Below are 27,827 nucleotides of genomic sequence, written 5' to 3'. Positions count from 1 at the left end.
GAATCTCAGTCTTACTGGCATTGAGGCAGAGGTCATTGGCGGCACACCATTCCTGGATAGCAGACAGACAGTCGGAGATGAGGGAAGGAGAGGAGGAGGCCGAGGGTAGCCTGAAAATGAGCTGGGTATCGTCTGCATAGCACTGGAAGTAGGGGCAGAGAGCGGCGATGCGGTGGGCAAGGAGTGCCAGATACTGGTTGAAAAGCCAGGGAGAGAGGTTGGATCCCTGGGGGACACCACAGGTGGAGAAAAAGATGTCAGAGAGGAAGGAGCCCATTTGGACCTGGGAGGGTCGACCGGAGAGGAAAGAAGTCAGCCAGGCCAGAGCCTGACCAGTGATACCCAGGTTATCACGGAGACAGTTGAGCAGGATGGCATGGTTGACAGTGTCAAAGGCAGAGGAGAGATCGAGCAGAATGAGAACACAGGGAGTGTTGGAATCGAGGTTCAGGAGCAGGTCCTCACGGATGTTCAGGAGAGCAGTTTCCGTGCTTCTGGCCGCTCTGAAGCCGGATTGATGGTCATGAAGATTACCAACAGATTCAGCATGGATGTTAAGCTGGGAGATGGCCAGTTTCTCCAGGAGCTTACCCAGGAAGGGAGTAATGGAGATTGGGCGATAATTGGCCGGGCAGGAGGGGTCGGCAGAGGGTTTCTTGAGGAGGGGGTGCACAAGGGAGTGCTTGAGGGGGGATGGGAAGACTCCAGAGGCGAATGAGTGGTTGCAAAAGTCAGCCAGGGAAGGAGCCAGGGAGTCGATGTGGTCCTTGATGGTTTTGGAGGAACAGGGGTGAACCTGTTTAGACAAGGCTTTCATAGATCGGACTTGTCTGGAAACCTCATCAGCAGAAAAAGGTGGAAAAGCAGAGAAGGAGGGTGGAGGGGCGGCTGCAAGAGAGCAAGAGGAAGAGCCGGGAAGAGAGGGAGGGAGGAGAGAGGAGGAGAGCGAGGACAGGATGTCCTGAGTTTTTGAGATGAAGTGCGAGGCCAGTGCAGTGCAGAGGGCCTGGGAGGGGACAGGAGAGGTAGAGACTGCAGCGGGGTTGGCCAGCTCCTTGCAGATTTTAAAGAGTTCGGCCGAGTTGTTAGATGCCTCAGAGATGCGGGCTTGGATAAGGGCTCTCTTCTTGGTGAGAACGGAGAGCCGGTATTGCCTTTGGAGCAGGCGACAGGCCAGTTTGTCAGAGGATGAACATGAAGCACGCCATTTCCTCTCTGCCACCCTACACTTGCGTTTTAGGGTGACGAGATCCGAGTCATACCAGGAGTTACATTTGGCTTTGGGCTTCAGGCGGATTCTCATGACGGGGGCAAGGATATCGAGAGTATCAGATATAGAAGAATAGAGCATGGAGAGGGCTGTGTCAAGGTGGGAGTCAGCCGAGGGGGGAGGAGGGGGCGAGAAGGTAGCAGCGAAAGCCTCAACTGACACGCGCTTCATGGGTCGGATGACCGAGAAGGTGGGTGGCAGTGAAGAGGGTGGCTTTGCCTGTGGGGTAGGGAGGGAGAGGTGGGAGGATAGGAGAAAGTGATCGCTCCAGGAGAGAGGAGTGGAGAGAGGAAGGGAGAGGGGAAGGTCAGAAGAGATCAGAGCATCAAGAGTGTGCCCTGCAGAGTGAGTAGGCCCAGATGGGAGAATAGAGAGTGAGAGAGAGTTACAGAGTTCGCGAAAGAGACCAGTGGGGGGACAGGAGGCATCGAGGTGGATGTTGAAGTCACCGAGAAAGAGGAGTTGGGTGGTTGAGGACAGGAGTGAGGAGGAGAGGTCAGCCCATTCAGAGAGGAAGGAGGAAATTTGACCAGGTGGCCGATAGATAGTAGCCACGGTAAGGGAATGGCTAGGAGAGAGAGAGAGTCGACAGACAAGGCATTCAAAAGAGGAGTAGGTCTGCGTAGGAGTGACAGAGGCAGGAATCCACTCAGGGAAGATAAGGGCAACACCACCCCCTGAACGGTTGGGCCTGGGCACGGAGAGGATCTTGTAACCGTCAGGTAGGAGTGTGTCGAAGCTGGTGGCAGAGCTGGCTGTGAACCATGTCTCAGTGAGACCGAGGACGTCGAGGTCCAGTTCCTCAAGAAGGCGACAGATATCAGAGGAGTGCTTGATGGCAGAGCGAGCATTTAGAGTGGCAATGTGGAGAAGGTTGCCACCTTTGAAAAACTTCCGGGGAGGGGTACAGATCAGAGGTATGCCATGCGGAGGTGTTGGAGAAGGAGTTGAAGAGGGAGCAAGAGAAGGGGCAGGGAGGGAGTGGAGAGGCAAGGTAGCCGAGGACAGAGGAAGGGGGACAGCGGGAGCGGAGAGGAAGTTGATGAGGCGTGGGAGGCGTCTATCAAAGAGGTGAAGGTTGGCCTGAGGGCCTTGGACCAAGACGGTCCCGTTAGCATAGACATTAATGATGGCCTTAGAGGAGTGGAAAGGGGCCAAGAGGACATCCCAACGGGTGCCACCATTAATGGGAGAGGAGGAGAAAGGAGAGAGCACAGAGACCATGTGAAGGGTCCATAGGTCAGGTGAAGGCACGAAAAAGAGAATGTCAGTGAGAGTTTCCTTGGAGCAGGCGCTCGTGTAGGTGTCAGCGATAGGGAGGCCTGGGTTGGAGACCAGGATGTCCTTTTTAAACTTTTTCCTACCGGATTTAGTGAGGAGAGCAGGATAGTCAATAGAGAAGCAGTTAGAGTAGATAGGCGAGATAGAGAGCACCATGGAGTAGGAGGGGAGGCGGACGACACGAGTATGCAGACAGGAATTGAGTGGAGGGCACTAGTTTAACACGATACAGAGCAAACAGTAATGCGTAGTAGGTCAGGGCCACCTAAGTTTGAGAATCCTGCGAGGGGAGAAAAAGCACCCTAGTTTAACACAATGCAGAGCAAACAGTAATGCGTAGTAGGTCAGGGCCACCTAAGTTTGAGAATCCTGCGAGGGGAGAAAAAGCACCCTAGTTTAACACAATGCAGAGCAAACAGTAATGCGTAGTAGGTCAGGGCCACCTAAGTTTGAGAATCCTGCGAGGGGAGAAAAAGCACCCTAGTTTAACACAATGCAGAGCAAACAGTAATGCGTAGTAGGTCAGGGCCACCTAAGTTTGAGAATCCTGCAAGGGGAGAAAAGCACCCTAGTTTAACAGTAAATTGGAAAAGGGGGGGGGAGGCATCATGCGGATGAGGTGGGCAAGGTGAGGAGGGGTGGGCCGGAGAGCAGAGGAGCTGGTGCCTGGCGTCCCCTGCGGACACCTGCAGACACACAGGGAGCCGCAGCTGAGGAGTCGCCCTTGGCCTAGGGCCCTTAGCTGCAGGGTGCTGCCCAGGAGGGGGGAGGTTATAGGCAGAAGGAGAGGAAGGGGAGGGGGTGTGGGCGGGCAGGGAGGCGGGAGGGAGAGGAGGACCAGGAAGTGGGAGGGGGGCAGCAGGAGCAGGCTCACAACGCGCTCGGAGCGCGAAATCAAGTTAAACAACAATAAATTTAAAACAAATCCACTCACAGGGCCCAGGCAGGGCTACCTAGCCTGCTGTTCCCTCCGGGCTACCGGCGACCGCTCTCCCACGCACCGCAGAGCTAAGAAAGCGGGCGGGGGGAACGGCCGTCGAGTAGGCCAGAAGGGGACAGTCAGGCAGCCAATCAGAGGGGGGGTGGGCGGGCAGGGAGGCGGGAGGGAGAGGAGGACCAGGAAGTGGGAGGGGGGCAGCAGGAGCAGGCTCACAACGCGCTCGGAGCGCGAAATCAAGTTAAACAACAATAAATTTAAAACAAATCCACTCACAGGGCCCAGGCAGGGCTACCTAGCCTGCTGTTCCCTCCGGGCTACCGGCGACCGCTCTCCCACGCACCGCAGAGCTAAGAAAGCGGGCGGGGGGAACGGCCGTCGAGTAGGCCAGAAGGGGACAGTCAGGCAGCCAATCAGAGGGGGGGTGGGCGGGCAGGGAGGCGGGAGGGAGAGGAGGACCAGGAAGTGGGAGGGGGGCAGCAGGAGCAGGCTCACAACGCGCTCGGAGCGCGAAATCAAGTTAAACAACAATACATTTAAAACAAATCCACTCACAGGGCCCAGGCAGGGCTACCTAGCCTGCTGTTCCCTCCGGGCTACCGGCGACCGCTCTCCCACGCACCGCAGGAAGGTCATATGTATGCAGTCCCGTAACCTGTCCTTAAATACTCGTTTGAAAGTCACCCACTTCAAATTCTTTCATCAGGTTTACTACTCCCCAGCTCGACTGTGCAGATAATACCCCGATATATCTGCTCAGTGTCTTAAATGCTCCTATTACCCAGCGGATTTCATACATGTGGTATGGAACTGTCCACGAATTTGACCTCTATTGGACCAGATGAGTGACGCCATGGCCCAGATGTTGGTTGAAGAGGGATCTCGCTCTGAGAAAAAGCTGATGAGCATGGCATACATTGTGGCACAAACGTTGATTGCTAGGACTTGGGGGCAGCGTAGGGCTCCATGCTTTCGGGAGTGACTGACTCTTCTGAAATTGTGTGAGAAAAGAGACACAGAGCATGCCATGTCCCCTCCGAACCGGAGCAGACCACTGAACTATTGAAGCCCCCTCAGAACTTACATGTCCAAGGACACAGAGTTCGGAGACAGGATGCCCACTTTTTGGGGACTTAGGTGATACTAGATAGACTGTTTTGAGTTCACCTCCCTATGTGTATTTGTGGAAGTCGACCGACCCTTACATACCCACGATTGGCATGAGGATACTTTATTCACTCAGCCACCTGATACATCTGTGTGGAATCCACATGGAAGAAGAGACGGCCATACCCAGAAACAACACAGTCTTTGTTACTGAAGCTCTGTGAGTGGGAATCATTCCAGCATTTTGTTCAAAGACTAGTAGACTGTAAACTGCTATGCGGGGGCCTGAATACTGCTGTGTGGAGCTGCACAATCGCCATAGGGTGTGAAATCTATGGCATTTGGCTAAGTAAACTTACTTTTCCGACCTTCTCCACACTCAATCCTCTCATCCCCGCTGGAACTTTCAAACCTTAACCTGCCTCCTCTCTCCCCCACACTCCTGATCCTTCTGCTACTACACCTCTTTCCGCTAGTGACCTCGCTAACTTCTTCTCCTCTAAGGTACACTCTGCGCCAAGACATTCTGCAATCCCCTTCATACACTCCCCCTCCCCACCTCTCACGTCCACCTCTACCACCATTTCTAACTTCACTCCCGTCTCTGATTCGGAAATCTCCCATCTCCTGTCCAAAACTCACCCAACCGCAGCCCCAGCGATCCCCTTCCCACCCCTCTGACCCCCAAAGTCTACCCGCTCCTTGTACCTTATTTTACCTCCTTTTTCAACACTTGTCTTGCCACCTCAACCTTCCCATCTGCTTTCAAACATGCAATCATCATTCCCATTCTGAAAAAGCCCTCAGCAAACCCTCTCCTAGTATCTAACCTCCGCCCCATCTCCCTATTACCTTTCCTATCCAAGTTTCTAGAACGCCTCTTCTACTCGCAACTCTCAGCCTATGTCTCTAACCTCTCTCTCCTCCCTCCTACTCAGTCAGGATTCCGCCCTCTCAACTCCACTGAAACCGCTCTTACCTCCGTCCCTAACTCCCTCCTTACTGCTTGCTGCTCCAAACATTCTACTGTCCTTATTCTCCTTGACCTTTCAGCCACTTTTGACGCTGTAGACCACTCCTTGCTTCTTGACTCCCTCTCCTCCTTCGACTTTAAAGGCTCCATCCTCGACTGGTTCACTTACTACCTATCCAACCACAACTTTTCTGTTTCCTGGGGTGGCTGCAACTCCCCCTCTTACTCTCTCAACTATGGTGTCCCCCAAGGCTCTGTTCTTGGTCCTTTTCTCTTCTCGCTGTACACCTCCCTTCTTGCCCCATCATCTCTTCCTTTGGTGTATCTCACCACTTCTATGCTGACGACACTCAGGTATACCTCTCCTTTTCATCCTTCACTCCCGACATCCACCATAAGCTCTCTTCTTGCCTCACTGCTATAAATCCTGGATGTCCTCCCACTTTCTCACCCTGAACACTTAGAAAACTGAAGTTCTATTCTTCCCTGCTAACATCACCCTCCTCCTTGCCCTCCTCCCTCCATTCTCTTCCCTCCCTCCTACCTCACTATCTCCCCTTCTGCCCGCAATGTTGGTCTCCACCTCAACACTAACCTCTCCCTCTCCCACTAATCTCTCTTACCTCCCGGTCCTGCTGCTTCCACCTATACAACATTCGCAAAATGCGTCCCTTCCTTGCCTTCCACGCCACTAAGCTTCTAATATCCTCCTTAATTTTCTCTCGACTTTTCTATTGTTCTGCTCTCCTCTTTGGCCTCCCTTGTTCACATTTAGCCCCTCTTAAATCCATCTACCATTCTGCCATCTGTTCTCTCTGTCTTCTTCCCCTCCATGACTCCATCTCCTCCTCCCTTTTCTCACTAGGCTGGCTCTCCTTTCACTTTCAACTCAAATTCAACTTCCTCTGCCTAGTCTTTAAATCTCTCTATGGCCTTGCACCATCCTACCTTGCATCCCTCCTCTCCTTCTATTCTTCCTCTCATTCTCTCCGCTCCTCTGATCTCTACCGACTTACTGTTCCCCCTGTCCCTTGCACACAATCCCGTTTCCGCTTTATCCAACTTCTTGCCTCACTTCACTGGAACCTTCTCCCGCTCTCCATTTGCTCCATCACCCCTTACTCCGCACGTCTTTAAAATCCTACCTTCTCCAGTCATCAACCTGACATCAGTGGCGGATTGTTCTCCGTCTAACTCTGTTCAATTATATTATTGTCTGTTTCATAGTAAATTGTTTTGTCCAATGTCCTCTGCTATATGAGTCATGAAAGTTTTCACTTTGCTTCGTATTGTATTACCTGTTGTGCTATGTAAAGCGATTTGGCTAAAAGCGCTATATAAACTCCAATAAAATACAAATACTTCTGCTTGACTTCAAAATGGCCAGCACACCTACATTCAGGTTATCTTCATCAGCAGCACAGAAAAGCATAGAAAAGCTGTGCATCAGAGAGGCAAATGTCAGAAGTGGCGAAAGTGGAGGGCAAGTGGTGTTTGCCGGTGCTGGAACTTCCGTCTGCTTATTTCAGAGACTGTCACTTTAACTGCCTGGAGGCGGGACATTGCAGAAAGGAAATCCCTTCATAAACGCTTCCTGGAGCGAAAGCGGAGGGCAATTGGTGTTTGCCGGTGCTGGAACTTCCCTCTGCTTATTTCAGAGACTGTCACTTTAACTGCCTGGAGGCGGGACATTGCAGAAAGGAAATCCCTTCATAAACGTTTCCTGGAGCGAAAGTGGAGGGCAAATGGTGTTTGCCGGTGTTCGACGGGTTTTCGCGGGTTAAACGGCTGTCTTAACTCCCTCGCTTTGCGAGCTTGGTGAAGAAAAAGGATCATCAAGACCACCGAGTACGACTGAACCCCGGTAAGACACCCGGCAAACCGATAAACGTTGCCCCCGTATAACACGCTTCCATTAATCACCAATGGTAAATCACAACAACCGCCTACGAACACATGTGAGCAGTGCCCAGTAACTCAATATACACCATACTGTTACTGATCCTACACGTGCACGCAACTGGTGAAAGCGGCCATCTGAGACAAAACAACGACCTCAGAACAAAGAAATGCAACTCCTATCATACTGTTTGGCTGCACCGTCCGGCATAACCTTTGACTCGGGTGCGAAGACTGCGGGTCCAGCCTGTCATGGCTGGCATGCTCGCCGATTCATCTAAGTCTGTGGACCAAGATGTTCTGACCCAGGATCCGGAAGAAGGGCGCCTGCTACGCAGTGCCCGCACGCGTCAAATAGCAGCCCCTGACAAATTGGGAATGCATTTCCCTGAGAAAAATCGCCAACTGTCAACAAAAACTCAAAAAGACATTTTCATTATACAAACTGAAGCCTCCATTCCTACCTTTGCCGGAGATTGTTGCAATGGAGGAACAGCCGGCGGGGGACCGCGGAGGAGCCGAGCTGGAGTCGCGGACCCCCGGACGGTCACCAGAGCTCCAAGAAGCTCTGCCAAGAACTACGCCAGCCCCCGTTGCCTCCTCCTTCTCGCTCCCGCTTCCTGGTTCCCCCGGAGGGAGGGGTGGGTGTGGTGAGCCTGAGGGGAGGGGCACGAGTGCGCCGGCAAGGAGAGCCGAGTGTCGGCCCAGTGATGGAGTCGCGAGCGATGGACTCCAGTGTGGAGGGGGCGGTCCCGGAGATCGAGCTTCTCTGACTTCGTTGGTATCCAAAGTCACCGTGGAGACGCCCACAGTACGAAGGCCCGCCATTGACCTGGAGTCCACAGAGGGCCAGCAGCCCATTTAAACACGTAAAAAAGTGCCCCAAACAGAAGCGAGTGAAGGAAATATAGTGCAAATCAGCGCCATGATTCATGCACCCCCGACAAAAGAAATGTGTGCAAAGACACCAGCAAAATCGTACAACCTATCACAGCTCCATGAGGCAGACCCTTTCTTTTCACAGCAGGGAAAGGAGCAGGAAAAGGACTTACCCGATATCACTGTGCTGGAAATTACGAACAATAAAAAGAAACGGCGCTGGAGCCAGACGGCATCACCAAAAAAGGGGAAAACCCCCAGACAAAAGATAAAAGCAACTACAACGTCAAAAACCCAGAAAAAGAAACCATCGACACATCTTTCTCGGAAAATTGGAAATCCTGGGACAAAAACTATAAGAAAACTATGGGCACTGGACCAGGGTAAAACCCCAGTAGCCAACCTGGTAACAGACTTCTTTACCGCCTTTGCCCCGGCAGCAAGGGGCGCCCAAGAAGATCTTACAGACGCGGAGATACTGGAAGCCATAAACTCCTGTCAACCACCTCAGAAATCCAGGAAAATTGACTTCCCTACTAGCACTGCTCCAAAATCCACGTCTCCCCCCAATCCAGCAGCTCCAGTATCACCAGAACCGCATCGCCAAATGCAGGATTCTCCTCCCCCACTACAAAAAAGTGCCCCCTGTGCAGACGCACCTCATCAACAAACATCTCCAAGACCCCAAGTGACTCAAGCTGAAAAGGCCCCAGGGGAGTCCCCCCGGGCTTCCACCAGCCCAGAAATCAATCTAGAACTACGCGTGGGTGCCCACAGGCCTAGGCCAAGAGCCAGCATGCTAAATAGCAAACCCCAACAAGGGCCCCTCGAGGACCGACCCCCAAAAGTCCACCAGCGCTCTCTGAAAATACTCCTAGGACCCCTTTAACACCTAACAATATGGAGCTAAACCACAACAACGACCAGGGAAAACGGACGAGCAGACCTCCCCAAGGGGCCGAGTCGATCAAAACACCAAGAGGTAGACAAAGCAGGGTTAGGCTGGACTCTACAGACCCCTTTACCAACATCTCAGTAAGAAGGTCAACAACCAACGATCAAAATCCAAACAGACACCCATCAGGGGCCCCAAATGGCTCACCAGCAAAAATGAAACTAGACTTCATCTCAATTATGTCTGCTGTATCGATAGCCTTGGCACCCTTCACAAAGTTATACGAATCAATCAGCGAAAACCTGAAAGATCACACGACCATGCAGGCAATGATGTATACAAAACTGATCTTCCTCGAAGGCTATATAACTGCATTGGATGAATGGCTGAAAACACACACAGTATCTCCAAAAGGAAAACCGAAAGGAGAAAATGTGCCCGACCAAGAGAGGTCTATTTCCTCAACGCAAACTCATAACCAACCAACATCTTCACCGACGACCGCAAACGTGATCAACGAACCCCACCCACTCACCAACAATGGTGTCGTGCTGTATGCCCAAAGTGAAGTTATTCACATCAGCAAAGAAACTCCTCCAAGATTAAAAGAAACTCAAATTCAGCCAAGCGAAAAAGAAGCAGTTTCGAGTCTGAAGACAAATCAAACGCAATTGATGAAAAATGACCAGGCTTATCCATTTTTCTGCCCACAAAAAGGTCCATCGCCACCTAGAACAGAAAAGCGAAAATCAGGGCCCCCAGTGCAGAAGCCAAAGCAGAACCAAAATAAAAAGGGCTGTCTATCGACTTCACAGTGACCTCCGCTTGTTTTTCAGATCCCGAACGATTCAAGAAAAAAGTTTTCGCCTAAAACAATTGAAGACTTCCTAGAGGACGATCAACTCATGAATCTCAGTGAACACCTGGAGGAGGAACCAACAAGCAGCATGCCCACTAGAAAAGACCAAACAGATACAAAGACACAGTCCAGTTCCTTGCCCAATGAATTACAGAGTCCACCTTTCCGAACCATGGAAGAACGAAGAAACATTCTTCACAAACCCCCAAATACAAACCAAATCAAGTCCGACCATAGGAAAGTCTCATTCTCCACAAATTCAGAGTCTCCCCTACCTAATCAAGGGATCCCAAAATCGGAACCTCAACATAAACCAAGAGAAAGAGCCAGGAATCCTGCAAGAGAGTATCCGTGCCGCACGGCGGACAACAAGAGCCCGAATGACCATCTGCTCAAGACTAAGGATCCCAAAAGGAGAACTCACTATAAATCAAAAACTGAATCTTACCATGACGGACGAAACTCCAGCGAAAAAAGCGCTTGGTACCTAAAAATCGAACAGCGGTCAGAAAACCGCGACAAAGTTATCCTCAACAGACGAGGGGTCCTAGCCCTGTTTGGCTTCATTCCAGTGTTACGTCAGATCAAATCGGAGGACCTGAAATTAGTGGATCCCTACCACTCGAACCGCAGAGCAAAAACCTACCTGTACATTTTCTCAAAGAAAATACACTCTCGAATAATCGAAGAAACTGAGAAATTTTATGAACTTGGTTTCAGGGTGACTGAAATTCCATCATCACCCGCAGAACACAGAAACACAGACAAATGTGCCAGAAAAGCTTGTAAGCTTAGACTACACAAGCAAAAAGAGCGAAGACCACTCTTACAAAAAGAAATCGTCCCAAGAGCAAAGAATAAGCCCCCAGAGAAGAAACCGAAGAGCATTGACAAGTGGGGAAAACAGAGACCCAAGTCCATGCTTTAACCCACGGAACCAGGGGAACAACGAAAATCGGAACAAACAAACACCTATGGAATCGCGACCAAAAAATCCAGAACGATCGACGAAAGTGCCAGAAACTTTAAAACTGAAAGAAAATTTGCAGGGAATCTGGTCCTGGCTGCCAAAAGCACTTTCAAAAACTATGAACAAATAGCAATGCGAAGGTCGGCAGAATCATGTCAACGACACCTTACAAGCTGACCAGTCCCAGTCTACGCTAAAACTTTGCTCTTGGAATACACGCGGATACACCCACCTGACGATCCAGAATGATGCGGACTTAGCATCATGTGACGTGATCTGCCTTCAGGAAACATGGCTCACCGACAAACCGATCCTAGACGGATACGACCTAGTCTTGGCACCTGCAAAAAAGGGCCCTTTGGGCCGTCCATCTTCGGGTCTGCTCGTGGCCTGCAGAAACGGGGCAGGCATAAAAATGAAAGAAACCTTGTTGACAAACCTATCTATACTAGCAGTCCTTATCGAACTCGAAGAACCAGGAAAGAAGCCAAACTCAGAAATTGCAATCCTAAACTCTTATTGGAATCCTGCAAACATAGATTCGAAGGATTTCATCCAAATGATGGAAGACACCATCGACGAAATCCATTCAACTCGCCTGGTTCCATTTCTTATCATCTGTGGAGACCTTAATATAACATGCATTCAACCAGGCTCGAGAGAGGGTAAAAACCCAATATCCACACCTGCAGCCCAGAGACGTAAGCTCTGGTGTAAGCTGATGTCATCACGACACATGTTGAACCTCGACACGATCTTCAAGGAAAAAGACTGTCTCCCGACATGGGAACAGGAAATGTCAAAAGCAACAATCGACTACATATACGTGTCCCGCCCTTTTATAGAGACTATAACAACTTTCAAGGTCCACAAAACAACGGCTAATGACCACAATCAATTAACAACTACTTGGTCTACTAACTTCCAGAGAACCAAGGATGAATCATACGGTATGCAAGTAAACAACCAAGGAAACCGCCTAAAGCTCTCAACATCAGCAGTGAGGTTGCTCTCAGAAAGATACTCAGAAGAGGGTCTGTCAGAGAAACATCCCAAATCAGACTATGTGCCCCTATTCGTGGCATTCGCGACAAAAAAAAGGAACTCTCAAAAATCTGAAACCACACACAAACACAGCTACAATGAACAGCTGCTCCTAAAAAGGCGCGAATTTCGAAGAATTAACCGACAGCTGAAATTATCATCGCAAAAGCTGTCAGAAATTACCAGAAACTACAGAAACTTGATAAAAAACCATCACGCTCTCCTTTACCAGCAAGACTCAGAAAAAGTCCTGAAAATTATCTGTGGCAACAAAGCCAGAGAATTCTGGTCCCTTATAAAGTCCACAAATCCATCGATCAAAAATTCCATCATCAACTCGATTGGGGATCAGAAATGGATCGATCACTTCCAAACCCTCTTCAAAGCCCCCCCCCCCAAACGAAAACATCGTCTACATCGAAAAAGACCTCCCGAGTTGGTTAAACTTCGAAGACTACGAAGAAATTTTCCAAACCCTGAAAAAACTGAAAAACTCTAGAGCGGTCGGTCCAGACGGGATCTCTAACATGGACCTAAAAAAAACCAACAGAATGGTCAACTCTCTTAAAGATCTTCGAACGCTGTGCAAAAACGAAATCCATTCCATCTTCATGGACTAAAGCGATTATCGTCCCAATCTACAAAAAGGGGGACGTGGGTGACCCTTTGAACTTCCGTCCAATCGCACTTTTGGATTGTATCGGAAAAGTTTTTGGGGCACGGTTGCTGAAAAGACTCAAAGCCTGGGCTAAACTGGCACCATGCTATGACATATTCCAAACTGGTTTCAAGAAAAATGTCGGCACATCGGCGAATATCCTCGCTATCAGCACCTTGAAGAGCAAAGCAATTGAAGGAAAATCCAGACGCTTCGTGGCCTTCGTCGACCTTTCCCAGGCCTTTGACCTGGTAGACAGGTCTCGACTCAGGACAAAACTTGAAGGATGGAACTGACCAAAGGAAATTCTCTTGCCACTAAAAGCACTGCACACAAACACCTCTCTGCGAGTGCGACTGAATCCCCAAGGCCAAGTCTCTGCAGAAATCCCGACGAGCAGAGGGGTAAAACAGGGTTGCCCTCTTGCCCCTGAATTATTCCTAGCATACATGGGTGACTTTGTAAAAACTGAAGATCTCACAAAATCTTTTCCACCAAAATTGGCCAAAGTACACATAAGCAGGCTCATGTATGCCGACGACCTGGTTCTGTTCGACCAGACTCAAATTGGATTGCAGAGACAATAAACAAATCTCTTTCACTACACAGAGGAAAACAACCTTCTAATTAACAAAGAACAAACAAAAATACTAATTCTGGAATCAGCACCAAAAAAAAACGACAAGTAGAAGTGGTACCTGAAAACACAGAAATCGAGAGAATAAAAGATTTCAAATACTTGGGTGTGACCTTAGACAGTTCCCGCACAGAAATTGCAATGCAAGACAGTCTGAAACTCAAAACCAAAAAGTTGGCGGCACAAGGAAAAGCCATCGACCCAAAATACGGAAAATGTTCAATGATTCCGGTTATCGAATTTTGTAATAAAAAGATGGTGCCTTCTATTACTTACGGCGCAGAAGCCATGCCGGAGATACCGAAAAATCTCTGGCGAAAACTAGAAGGCCTCTTTTGGAAAAAGGTCCTATGCCTGCCAAACTCAACTTCAATGCCGGCAATCCGCCGCGAACTTAGCCTTCTCTCCTTAGCAGGCACGGTAACCATCAACTCAATATTGCTCTACCGAAAGTGCATTTGTCAGGACACTCAGAACATCTACACAATGATAGGTGAAGAAACAAAATCCCTTTCGGTGAAAATGCTGACAAAATGGAGAGAGGAAAATGTAGCTCTTTTGGACTCAGACACATGCTCCGAAGATGACCTCCACTCTAATCCAGTCAGAGTGTGCGAAAAACTCAAAAACCTCGACTGGGCCAATACTCAAACCGAAGCATCAGACAACAAACTGCTAGCTCATCTGCCACAGACCCTGTGCAAAGTAAACGAAATACAGAGGTTTATAAAAAAAAAATCCTAATAGACCATCCCGGAATTTCTTACTCAGGATAAGACTAAACCTAATTGAAACCAATGAGATCCGCTACATCAGAGGTATCTCAGACTCATGTGAATGCCGCTTTTGTGGAGCAGAAAAGGAAACCGTACGTCATCTACTAATGACTTGCCCAGGGAACCAAAAGATAAGATCAGCCTACCTTGATCCACTCCGGGCAAATGGGCCTTTCGACATCGACAATGGTGGCACAGACTAATCGGTGGCGACAGAACAACATGGCAAATTGCCCCGGTGAAGATCATACAAGGAACATTGAAAATGTTAGGCTGAGGAATCTCAAGATTTGAAAATCAGTTGATCAAGAGCTTTGTATAGTTCCATTTGGAACAAACACAAATAAAGAAAAAAAATAAAACAAAAAGAAAATGTCAGAAGGGCTTGAGAAGCAGTGTGAGATGGATGAAAGGCTTGAGAAGCCATGTGGGACTGCGGGGAAGGCCTTAAAAGACCTGGGTGTTAGAACAGGTTGGGCACTGTATCAATTGAAGAAACTGTGAAAGCCACATATGGAGCTGGGGGAAAGATGAAGAGCAAGCTGGGTGTTACATCCCTGGAAGGCAACACTGCAAGAAGCAGAGTAAGCAAGGTGCAATATGCCTGAGAGCAGTGTGCTGGACGCTATATCCCTTAGGTATCAGGTGAGCATTGAATACCTAGCAAGCTGGCCGCTATATCAATTGGTGGTTAGCGTTCTGGGCGCTATAAACATGAGACTGAGGAATAGAGCAGGTAGCGTGCTGAGCACTATAACCCTGAGACTGAGAAGTAGAGCAGTGTGTTGGCTGCTATATCCATGTCACTTGTAGGGAAACCAATGTGGTGCTTGATACCTGGGAGAAGGGATACCCCCTGGGCACTATCAGTTTTCCTTCCTGAGAAGGAAAGAAAGAATCATACTGGGTGCTATATACCTGAAACTGAGAGGGACGCTTTAAGTCTGCTGGAGGCTTGGGGGAAGGGTCTCCTTCTGTCATGCCTCAACTTGGAGGCAGCATTTTTCTTTGACAGTGGCTCCTGGCTGATCGTCTCTGGGCCTGCCATGCCTTGACTCCATTTCTTCACCTGCAGTCTGTGGTTGCAGAAGAGCGCTGCATGACTCTGGTTGTCATGGTAGGGGATTGGGCTGGTGGAGACAAAGAAGTTGCATGCAGGATCACCCGGGCCTCAACCTAGACGTCAGGACTGCCTACTTAGGCCTTCTTAAAAAAAGATGGCTGCAAATGACTTCAAGGAAGGGAAGCTGAACTCCACCTGCTTAGTATATATGGTATGGACTCCACCTGCATAGCATGTATGGGGAAACCTTGTAACAACCAAATTGCATCACAAGGTTATAGATACTGTGTTGGCACCCTGCTACAATATATCCCATTTTCCCTCTCTGCTTCAGCTGCTTACACACTTCCTTGATCTGGGATCCTGTCTTTCTTTGGCCCTTCTATCCGGGTCCAACTCTGAACTTCTGAATCTTGCTACCAGCTCTTGACACATTTCTACTGAACCACTGCTCCTGTAGGAACATGACCATCGTTGGAGGCGATGTTTTCCCTTCAGGGCTTTTCTGATAAGAGTTGAGGCATCCCTTTTCGTTGCAATCAACCCAAAAGCTGTTTCTCACCTGTGGGCATTATATCTTCAGGAAGGTGAAGACTGTTTCTCTGCAAGCATAAGGAAGACCAGCCAAGATTTTGACTACTGTGGTAGGCCGAGCAGTGAGACACATTGGCGCCAAAGGTCGTGGTTTACATAATGCCCATTGTTAACGTGGTTACCAGGGTTAAGGCCTGAAAAAACTCCTACAGGGTCTAGGGGACACAACTACAATCAAAAAGGAGTCTTCTCAAGTAAAATGGTGTATGGGCCAGGACAACATAACATGAAGTGCTCTGGTGGGTACCTAGCCCCATGGGCTGTCTTATTCGCCCCAAACTAATATTGTTCCATTTCTATCCTTGAAAACCTTTTCCCCGCGGGACACCTTGTTCTACAAAGCAGTCTTCTCAAACGGATGGGGAAAAAAAGTTCCAAGTACTATTCTTAATAAGTCCAGGCTACCCTAATCTAACAACAGAATTATTTAATGATTTTACCCAAATAAAAGTTTCCAATAGCTACTCTTATAAGTCTAAACCTATTCTAATATCTCCAACCACGTATTCCCCGGGATAGGCTTTTGTTGCAGTTACTCATAGTCTGGTTTGGGTTCTCTGGCCTCTCTGTTTTCACCTTGCACCTTCAAGACCTCTCTCCGGCTTTGGTTTAGTGGCCCTCAACATAGTCTGCAGGTTGCTCATAGACGTGAATCCTGCTGAGGATTCTCATAAGGTTCCCCTTGTATGCTAGCTCAGCTCTGATTTTCAACAGGTCCCTGCTGGACCTTGGCTTAGTTCAGACATTTAGCACGTTTCTCCTGGACCTTGGGATGGTCCAGACTTTTGACCGGTCCCTCCTGGGTGTTGGCATAGTTCAGGCTTGCAGCAGGTCCCTCCTAGACCTTGGCTTTGTTCAGACTTTCAACCGGTCTCTCCTGGACTTTGCTTTGAATCAGGTTTTCAACATTGGTTCTCTTCAGGTGTTCGACAGGTCTCTTCTGGTCTTTGGATCAGTTCAGGTTTTCACAGGTCCATCCTGAACCTGGGTTGGGTTCAGGTTGGTTTCTCTCAGCTTATGCAATAGATGTGTCTTCCCTCTCGTTAGTGTCCTTGCTAGGAAGCCAAAATTATTATATCTTCCTGCCATGGGTGAGTATCTTTCCCATTTACATCAGAGTCACCGGTGGAGGCTTTCCCTGAAGGGAGCATTGTTGCCTTGCTTCAGGATCATTTGGGTACCTGTCTAAAGTTGAGCTGTCGGATATCTTCAGCAATTTTTGACTGCAATTGTTTAAAGCCCTTGTTCTATGACTCCTAGCAGTCAACTGTGTCTGTCTTTGGGTTCCGGTAGCACAGAAGCGATTTCAGTGGAGCTGATTATTATTCCTTTAAATCGTAAGATGGTGGAACTGATGACGCTGGGTGTGCTGCAGATATATGCTTCGGTTAAGGAGCATCTCTGCTTGAAGAAGGTACAGTCGAGACTCGTGGTCGTGGTAGCAGTTCATGTAGGAGACACACTCCTCATTCAGAAAGACATGCCACTTGCCTGATCCCAGGTTAATGCGGGAGAGCATAGTACCACGCCTGGGGATGTCTAGTTGCGTGGTTTTATCTTTTGCAACATTCTGGTTGCCGCCCAATCAATGAGGGAGGTCTCCACATTAAACTTTTACTGGCTTCTTTTAGAGATTTCTCCCAGGTTGGATGCAGGATACAATCCAGGCGGCATTCACGCACTGCTGTTCCTGACATCTGGAGTCCTTGTACCCCCTTCCAGGACTATGTATGTATGCTTTAGTATCCCATTTATTCTCACCAGAGCAATGTCTTACTGTGGGGCTCAGTAATGGATTTTACATGGGGTTCATAGTAGAGAGACACCTCTATGTGCAGCAAGCTGTAACCAGCTAGTGTTCTACAAATTCTGCCACCAACCATTGTAGCCTCTACAGCCAGTCATGTGACGGAAATCACACAGGGAGACAGGTCTAAGAGTACCCTGACCCTGAGGGATTAAGGTTCACAGGGGGGTTCATGCAGATGTTGCATCTCTGATGAAGACTCATTAGGAAACAAGTCGAGTAAACAAAGGAGGGCAACATTCAAAGGAGCCTTCTACCAAGTTAGGAATTTTGGTCACATAATTGGCATTATAGAAATGTGCTACTTCTCATCATTCCCTGTCAAATTTAAGAACATGCATGCAAGTCCATGTTTACAATGAATGCGGTTAGCCAAGATGTCAAGGAAAGCTGAATAGCCAGCTCTCCAACATTTCCAAACCTTTTAGATCCCTACTCATTACTACCATCTTGGTTCAGAAGCACCAATGCCTATGGCCCTCATTACGACCCTGGCGGATTTTTTCCGCCATCGGCGGACTTTTCCGCCATGGCGCAAAGTCCCTTTACGCCATGGCGGATGGCGGACTTACCGCCCCATTCCGAGGTCGGCGGGGCGGTAAGTCCCCATTGACCCATTTACCCTTCCCCATTCCCATTTCGGCCCCATAGGGTATAATGGGAGTGGGGAAGGAGTTAATTACGCCACCGTAAATTACGGTGGCGTAATTAACACCAAGGTCCCAGAGCGCCATGGATTTTTCCGCCCGCAAAAAGCGGGCGGAAAAATGACCATGGCGCTCCGGGAACTCGTAGTTGGCGGTAAGGGGTCGGCGCAGCTAACGCTGGCGCAGACCCCTTAGCGCCAGGGTCGTAATGAGGGCCTATGTCTTCTGTAGGAGAATTGTGTTGAACTTTGTGCAGGCCGAATGGAAATTCTAAGAGTGCCAGGCTGGATGGAAGGGTGGAGGTAAAAGACAACCTAACCGGGGATCTGAATTCCCTAGTTAAGCTATGCTAGAAAATGGATGCATTTATGAAAAAATATGCTTGTCTGGAGTGGCTAGATGTAATAGAACATTTGAGGATGGTAGCCTTGGTTCCATCATGACAGGAGCTGTTGGCAAAAGAAGTCGGGGGGGCATTGATTACCTATAAAAAGGGGTTCAAAAGGGGTACTGCAGCTTACTTTGATCTGTGTTGTCGAGCCAGAGGAGTTGGTTTGTCCATTGATGTTGTTGCTTACCTGGGCTGTACATTTTGTGTACCTTTCCCCGGAAGGAGAAGCTGACATAAATGTTCTGACTTTGAGGTATGAGGAAGACTGTGTACTGTGGTGAGATACATTACTGCACAACTTTTAATAGTTCTCTTGTGCTGTTGAGTGCCATGGTTATCACGTAGAGTAAAGGTGCTGCTCATTTTTGCCTTTCTGAGGGCTGGGGTTGCATGATTATCGTGTTTTAGGTGATGGTGTTAGTTACCATTGGTAGGAGGGAAGCAGCTAGAATCTGCAAAGAGTTTAGTGTAGCCCGAAACTGTTTAGGAGCAGTATTCTGATGGTGTCTGAAAGTAAGTGAAATGGCCCAAAAGCACATGGCACTACATCTCTCAGGGAATGTATCCTCTTACCGAGTGTCCCCACACATTCTCTAGTTTCGATAACTCTTGTTGCAAAAAGGTTCCAAAAATAGATATGTGCAGCCCTTGAGCGAATCTAAAATATATATTGCAGGTTTCCCTTACCCTACTGAATGGAGCCGATAACTGATCCTGATCTAGTGATATCACTCTCCACAAACCTTAGCCGGCTACCACCATTTTTAATAGACTAAACAAGGCAGTACAACTAGAAAAAAAGTTCAAAATAGCTGTCAATGACCTCTGGGACCTGGCCCCCATCAGATCATGTGTTCTAGACCCGAAAGAAGACTGTTATCGTTCCGCGTGGCAACTAAATAAACTAGGACTTCTGCATACTATTCTTTTTCTGGCCAAGCCTTTGAAGCAGTGGGTTCCTTTCCTTGTTGCAAAAGCAGGTCCCCCACAGAATATCTCAACCCATGATGCCTGTTGTCAAGAGACAATGATAATATGCAAACGTTCAGGAATGCTTTCCGGCAGTGCCACCCAAGCTCACGAGCGTGTCGCTTTTAAGCTTCCCACAGCTTAACTCACACACCAGAGTATTTTCACTGAGCCATGCTTTGTCCTAACAGATTGTGCCTGCCCAGAATGCAGCACCTACCGAGGGTGTAGGAGCAGCCATTTGTCATCTCGGTTGTAATTTAAGTACAGGTTCATCCAAATTAACTTGTAGTGGCTATTGAGCAGAGTTGGTTTTGTATTGCTAAACCAGTGTCTTGTTTAAATCCAGGTGCTGTTCCGTCATTCCCATTGCCTTTCTGAGGGCTGGGGTTGCATGATTATCGTGTTTTAGGTGATGGTGTTAGTTACCATTGGTAGGAGGGAAGCAGCTAGAATCTGCAAAGAGTTTAGTGTAGCCCGAAACTGTTTAGGAGCAGTATTCTGATGGTGTCTGAAAGTAAGTGAAATGGCCCAAAAGCACATGGCACTACATCTCTCAGGGAATGTATCCTCTTACCGAGTGTCCCCACACATTCTCTAGTTTCGATAACTCTTGTTGCAAAAAGGTTCCAAAAATAGATATGTGCAGCCCTTGAGCGAATCTAAAATATATATTGCAGGTTTCCCTTACCCTACTGAATGGAGCCGATAACTGATCCTGATCTAGTGATATCACTCTCCACAAACCTTAGCCGGCTACCACCATTTTTAATAGACTAAACAAGGCAGTACAACTAGAAAAAAAGTTCAAAATAGCTGTCAATGACCTCGGGGACCTGGCCCCCATCAGATCATGTGTTCTAGACCCGAAAGAAGACTGTTATCGTTCCGCGTGGCAACTAAATAAACTAGGACTTCTGCATACTATTCTTTTTCTGGCCAAGCCTTTGAAGCAGTGGGTTCCTTTCCTTGTTGCAAAAGCAGGTCCCCCACAGAATATCTCAACCCATGATGCCTGTTGTCAAGAGACAATGATAATATGCAAACGTTCAGGAATGCTTTCCGGCAGTGCCACCCAAGCTCACGAGCGTGTCGCTTTTAAGCTTCCCACAGCTTAACTCACACACCAGAGTATTTTCACTGAGCCATGCTTTGTCCTAACAGATTGTGCCTGCCCAGAATGCAGCACCTACCGAGGGTGTAGGAGCAGCCATTTGTCATCTCGGTTGTAATTTAAGTACAGGTTCATCCAAATTAACTTGTAGTGGCTATTGAGCAGAGTTGGTTTTGTATTGCTAAACCAGTGTCTTGTTTAAATCCAGGTGCTGTTCCGTCATTCCTACCCGGACATTTCAAGCGTTGGGCGACGTCTCGACAATGCAAACATTTTTGCCCTCTGCACTGTGTAAGTAATTGTCAGAAAGACTATTTTTTATAAAAGTATGTTATATGTTATATAGGACTATTACTATCACCTGGAGTCTTTGTGCTGTGCATTAAGAAGTAGTGCATGCTTCTCGCTCATTAGGTGCTTGTGGCCTATCTTCTGTGAAATGTAACCTAATTCCAGCCACCTCTTGATCTAATTTCCATGCTATCACACCCTGTTCTTGTGACCCAGGTCGCGCAGTGTCTATGTAGGTCCCTCAAGTATCCTTAGGGGGGTGAAATATGTCCCAGGCCGAGGGATCAACAGATGTCGTGAGACTCATATAACGTTTTCACAAATGCTTTTATCTTTATCAGGTCACAAAAACACACAGGAATGGTTGGAGAGAGAATAAACTGATATGGATAACTTTGCTTAAAGAGTGTGAGGGTTCAGGTGAAACAAAAACAAGTGAGGGGAATGTTAACTGTGTCTGGCACTAGGCTCATGAAAGGAAACAATCCTGAACCATGTTCCTTTTATGAATTACATCATAGTTTAGAGCTTATGGTTGCTAGGGCCTACGGCACCCCTCCTGGCAGCTGCGATTGTGTTGTCACCCCTGCTATGCAGTAGTCACTGAGCTTGCTGATGACCGTCTATTACTTCCCCCTCCGTCATTAGGTTCCCCTTCGTCATGGGTTGAATTGTAGTCTGTCTTCATTACAGCCCTATTCCATGGTTGATGCAGTAGAATGCAGCACCTGTCACTGACTAAAGTCCTGTCTTGGGAGCCATTCTGTCTTAGATGAATAGGAATACCTGGCCTGGATTCTCAACAAGCCTTCCTGGCTCAGATTCTCAACAAGCCCACCTGGCCAGGATTCTCCACAAGCCTTCCTGGCTCAGATTCTCAACAAGCCCACCTGGCCAGGATTCTCCACAAGCCTTCCTGGCTCAGATTCTCAACAGGCCCACCTGGCCAGAATTCTCAGTGATCCTTCCTGGCTCAGTTTCTCAACAAGCCCACCTGCCCTGGATTCTCCACACACCTTGCTTGCTAAGATTCTCAACAAGCCCACCTGGCCAGGATTCTCAGTTGGCTTTCCTGACTCAGATTTGCAACAATCCTACCTGACCAGGATTCTCAGTGAGCCTTCCTGACTTGGTGTCTTAGTGAGCAAGTGTGATCTACTTTCCTTGGTATGCTTGCCAGTCTCACCAGAATCCGGACTATGACGGCCAGCTATCCTTCGTCACTCTCTGTCTCTCTTGTGAGGGGTTTAGGCATGAGGCCTTGTAAAGACTGGAGGGGGGGGTATCTGTACTCCTGCTCTTTATATGGCTGAGTATAAGACAGAGCACCCCAGCCAAGATTCTCTATTTGGTAAACGTGGACGAGCAATCAAGGCTTAAGCTCTCACGAGGTGTTGCAGGCTGGTTCTTAAGTACAGTCTAGTCCCCAAGCACCCACAAAGGAATGTCCACATACTATGTTAGTGAAAACACAGTCTTTATATAAATAAGGTTCACGTTATATACACAATAACACACTTTCTACTGGCAATACTATAATGGCAAATATATGCAGGTCTACGTGGTACCACAATTACTCTTGATTCCATTAAAATGCCCCAACTGCTGACAGTTTCAAATGGCATACAAATCAATATAGCAAAAGGTATCAACGAGAGACATTGGAGGAAAACAAGTTGGTTAAACAATTGGCAGAATACTGGGGTCCTACCACTAGGCACAGTTCTCACAGTTCTATATGAGGATCCCCCCATCTGGGCAACCTGTAAAATAAAGTATATTGACAAGCCCAGTCCATATATTGTCTATTCAGAGTCGTATCTCCTTCTACAAAAGTCTACCACCCCAATGTACCTGGTTTAGCAGAGTTCAACGTCCGGTCGTTGACAAATCCTTTTTGAGTGACCCCCTTTAAGGCAGGAGCCACGGATCGTCGAGATCCCATGAAAAAAAGGGTGAACAATGGTGGCGAGGCAGCAGCCTCGGTCCTGGCGGTGCTCGTCAAGGATCGGTCACGGACGTCCTGCGAGGATGTGAGGCATGCGGTGTACCTCGGCGACGAGAGTTTGTTGCCACAAAGAGTCAATGAAGAACTTTGGCCCAGCAAGGGCGTCGGGTCGTCTGCGTCTTTGTGGTCTTCGGGTGGCGGGAAAACCCACCAGCGGATTCTCCTCAGTTGTCTGTGGCCTTAACTTTTTCCGGCGGGACAAAGCGGTCATCAGTGATGAGCAAGGGAGTCCTTGAGTCGAATGTCTTAGGCAGTGGAGCGTTGCGGCTTCAGTCGACGATGATCGTCGTTGACGGTGATGGACTTCAGTGTCCAGGCCCGTCGCTTTGTTATTCCGTGGCGGTCCCCGTCTCCGGTCGGTAGCCTTTCGAGGACTGACTTCCAGGGAGTCTTGGCAGGTCAGCTGGTGCACGATGATCCCTCGTAGCTCGGGAAGAAGTCTCCTAGACAGGTCCTTTTTTGCATCAGTTTCTTGAAGGCACAGCAGATTTCAGATTGTGTTGAAGGGAAACAGCATTTCACCTTCTTCTTCCGGCTCGGCTTCTAGAGTAAGCATCAAGTATCGACTTAAGCTTCTGAACAATTTCCATCAGTGCGAGGTCCCCAGATATACTGTTTGGTCTCTCATTCACTCTCCTGGGTCACACTCAGGCAACCAATCATTCAGAAGGGCATTCATGCAGGAAGGCAGCCAATCAGGCTCACAGTGCATACAGGCCATTCACTTATGTCCAGACACTCACAACAAAGAAAGTGTATTGGGACAAGTACCCAGCCATTCAGCACTCCACACTGCATTCATACCAGTTTCGGGCAGGGCTGTCTCAGTCTTTGTCACACACCAGATACTAGACATCCATAACATGAAATGTGTATTCGTCACACACTCCATTCACTGAGGTCCCACCCCACGGGCATACCCACAACATCAGCCATTGGGAAGGCTCCAGCCAGTCTGGCCTGGACTTCCCCATAATACCATACATGGAACTTCCTCCCAGCAGCCAGTCAGGGGCAAGGGACAGAGTCAGGGCTTCCCGGGACTTCGGGAAAACAAGATAACTGGCGATAGAAAGAAAGAGGTCACAGGGGAAATCTTGTTTCCTATCAGGAATCACCTGATTCCAATGGCAGGGCATGGGTATCCCAAAATGGAGGATACTCAGAGCACCAGTCAGATTCAGCATGGGACTGCCACCAGCCCATACCCTGCTCTGTGGGCCACACACATGTGCCAAAAAAATACACAAGGGGTACAGGGTTATATCCACACCCATGGGAAGGGTATCCCAAGGGTCTGTTCACCATGACCAAAAAGCGGAAGAGCTGCACTGCCAATGCCTGTCCTTCCAATGCATTTCCAGCATCACACCCCTACCAATCGCGGCCCTGGTCACTAAGACACAAGTGATTGTTCCTTGGCTGCCCACTAGACCCATTGGTTTTGCCACCTCTGGGCCCAGGCCAGGAAGTCTCTCCAGCTTTCTAACACTTGTCCCTTGGCTGTATCGCAGGCACCACTGGTGTTGCCACCTGCCTCCATGTGCCCGATCTAGTTTTTGGATGCCTTTGGCTTTGCTCATGCTAGTTCTTTCTTTTGACCTCTGTCTACTTTCTCCTCCTCTTATCTGACACACCTCCACCTCCATCCCTTGAACATGCATCATCCATCCCTCAATCCATTTAAAGTAATCACCCCACAAAAAGGCACTGGTTAGGGCCTAAACAATTTAAGAATCAGCTTGGATTGACTTGTGGGTATTAGCCTACTTGATTGATTATAATCGATGGAATGGTACATTAGACGGAATTCGGCCAGTACCATTCAATCGATTAAAAAACGTACTGAAAATGTGTAGCGCGGGTTGGAGGGTGTCCCCCGTTCCCCATGTTCAGTGTTTTAATCCTTGGGGTTAGTGGGGGTGTCCACCGCTTCCTAATCATGGGAGCCAGAGGACCGAAAAAAAGGGGAAAAAGAAAAAGGGATCCTGTGGCGTTGGATCCTACCCGCGTTAGAGGGACGGATCTGATGCTGCAGGGTTGCGGGGGACCTGAAGGCGAGCAATCAGGTAAGATAGGGAGAGGGGGTGGGGTTGGGGCATTTTGGTTGCATGTGTACAGGGATTGGGGTTGTTTATTGGTCTGGTAATTGTTCAAATACAAACAGATTTATTTCGATCAGTTCGCCGCAAACAGTTGTCAGACAAGCAAACAACCCCAACCTAATTTGTGCACAATAGAACATTCATCCTTCATCACTCAATCAATTTAAAGTAATTAGTCCCCCTTTGCCCTCCAGGGCATTGCTGCCATTTCACAAGTAACCCTTTCTTAGCGCCTTGGACATAAATATGTAGTAATACTGTATTTACATAACGCTTTTACCAAAGCCCTGTACATAGAAAACATTTATATACAATTATTAATACCCAACCAAACTGGGTACACATTTATCGACCTCGGAAGAATGAAAGGTTGAGTTAGCTGGTTTGCTTTGTGCCACCAGAGGAGAGATCATGAAAAAGTGATGCCTCATAGGAAAAGTCATTGTAAAATCTTTTATTTAACTTCTAATTGGGTGCAGTTGTTTAAAGAAAGAAAGTTAAAGGGGTGAATGGTATGCGCAATTATTCCCAGCCCTCATCAACACACTTCCATTGCCCATAAGAAACCATTCCCATGTTCCAATAAAGACACCTTAACAAGACCGTCTTTTTATCTTGCTAGAGACACGAAAATGTTTCCTCCGGACACCACCTTCAACTGCCTGGTATTTCAGACTAACTCTTCAGACCAATGTGAAGAAATTATAAAAAGAATTGGTGAGTTCTGGGTGTGGGAATTGGGGGTCATATTGAAGAGAGACAATGATCATATTTTATATTTTTATTATTTTGATGTTTTACTGCTCCTCTGAACCCAGACATATCTGCATGCCATATATTGTATCCTGCATGTAGATCAGCTGCCATCATCAAGATCAGGTTATATGAGCAATAGCACCCACTGGACCCCCATTAACTCTGGCTCTCAAGACTCGTGACACTCAAGGAACACGCATGCCTATGACATTGCCAGGGTTTCATGCATCATCCCCTCCTATCACTCAGGCAATGCATACATTCAGGAAACAACACCTTACAACATACAAACTATAATAAAAATACATTCTACAAAAAATGAAAACCGTTTATAAGAGAAACATATTCTCTTGACTCATCACTGCCATCTTCATGCCATAGAAGTCTTTGTTGGGCACACGCGGCCAAAGGTTGGGTTGGTTCCAATTTCCTAACTAATGCTAGAAAAGTGTTTGATACCTTGTGACAGTGATTCAGATTCTTATGGTGTAACCTTGAACTCCCATGTAGTCAGATACCATGTGATAACCTTACTAGTATGACCATAAGTGGGCCGACGATACAGCACCACAGAGACCATGAACCTGCATGGAATTTGTCTGTTTGAATTTTAAGGGGCGGGGGTAGTCCTTTTTGCCTACTGACGACCCCTGAATACATATGAAGCGATTAATGTGCTCATCAGAGCTCCATTCATTTTATTTCCTCAGCTACTGGATTTAAACACACAGAGTGGTTCGTTTGAGCAGTGTATCTTCAGCCAGATACGGATGCCGACGGGGGACAAGTCCTGTTACTCATCAGTTGCATACAGATATCCATGAGAACCAGGTCTGAATCCTCTTCCGGTGCAGGAACAAAGCAGCCATCCTTCTTTGGCGAACTTACTGAACAGAGAATATTGAAAGAAGGTGTCTTCCTGGTATAATAGACTGAGCCCAGCGCAATAAAGCCACCAACTTGACTCTTCAGTCTTGGATCTGCCAGATGCACATACCTGAGAATGTTTGTTCATAATTTATCTGCCGTGCAGAATATGTATGGAATGTAAAAGATAATGATGGTTTGTGAATAAACAGCTGGGACAGAATGGCATTTAAACCTACGCGTGCATCTCTCAAAGCGTAATCAGATAACAGAATGTTTCAAACTATCCATTCTGAGTGGGGGTCGTCAATGAAAAACAAACTGCCACTATTTTAGATCTTGCAGAAGAAAACTAGCTTTCCGTGTATGCTGACGTTGTATGTAGGCAAAGGGATGCTGGAGTGCCAAAAGTTAGGTTAGCCAGCGATAAATGTGCCCGTTTTTTATTATTCGACCTTCACTACACTGGGCAATTTTATTCATGGTATTCATGGTATTCATGGTGTTTCTACAGTGGGAATCGGTTATGGATCCATATTCCACCATCAAGTAATTGGCTTTGTTAATTGAAACTTGCTCTTTTTAAAATGTGTCTTTTGTGGGTTGGTTCTCTGGGTTTTCAAATTGGTCTTGGCCGTTGACCTGATCCCATAATGCATGACACCGAAGGCAGCCACTTCAAACACAGAAATTAGGGTTTCCCTTGATGCTGCAGTCCCCTAGTCAATAGCACATTACTACACTCATGACTCAAACTATCAGGTTTTAGACCCAAAGACCAGAGCACAGTTATCGAATTGCCATTTAATAGCCAAACTTAAACCCGCAAGGGCAGCAAGCGTAATTACAAGCTTGGCAGTGTAGTAAAAAACTGGTGGTAATTCTATTGCCACCACTTTCTTGGCAGTAGCGTAATTGCCACCAGTTGTACTGCGCCGCCAAATTACATATTTGATCTTGGTGTGGAGGCTTTACCACCAGCATGGTGCTGGATGTAAATACTTCACTTTAACGCCAAAAAGAGATGGAT

The 27,827-nt window shown here is 47.9% G+C and overlaps 1 protein-coding gene across 3 annotated transcripts in view; it reads left to right on the top strand.

Annotated features, from left to right (window-relative positions):
• Positions 1-27,025, top strand: part of LOC138582953 (uncharacterized) — a 1,114,886-nt gene extending 1,087,861 nt beyond the window's left edge. For all 3 annotated transcript variants that reach the window (XM_069654750.1, XM_069654749.1, XM_069654751.1), the window contains 3 exons: positions 20,979-21,061; positions 25,797-25,891; positions 26,641-27,025. In XM_069654750.1, coding sequence (XP_069510851.1) covers positions 20,979-21,061; positions 25,797-25,891; positions 26,641-26,675 — 213 coding nt within the window. In that variant the 3' untranslated portion in view covers positions 26,676-27,025. The remainder of the gene's footprint in view (positions 1-20,978; positions 21,062-25,796; positions 25,892-26,640) is intronic.
• Positions 27,026-27,827: the final 802 nt, after the last annotated feature.

Source organism: Ambystoma mexicanum, chromosome 3q, assembly GCF_040938575.1.
Source record: "Ambystoma mexicanum isolate Mex_15411 chromosome 3q, UKY_AmexF1_1, whole genome shotgun sequence".
Classification (NCBI taxonomy): domain Eukaryota; kingdom Metazoa; phylum Chordata; class Amphibia; order Caudata; family Ambystomatidae; genus Ambystoma; species Ambystoma mexicanum.
Note: the sequence above shows the minus strand (reverse complement) of the source record. Positions and strands in the feature narration are given on the sequence as shown.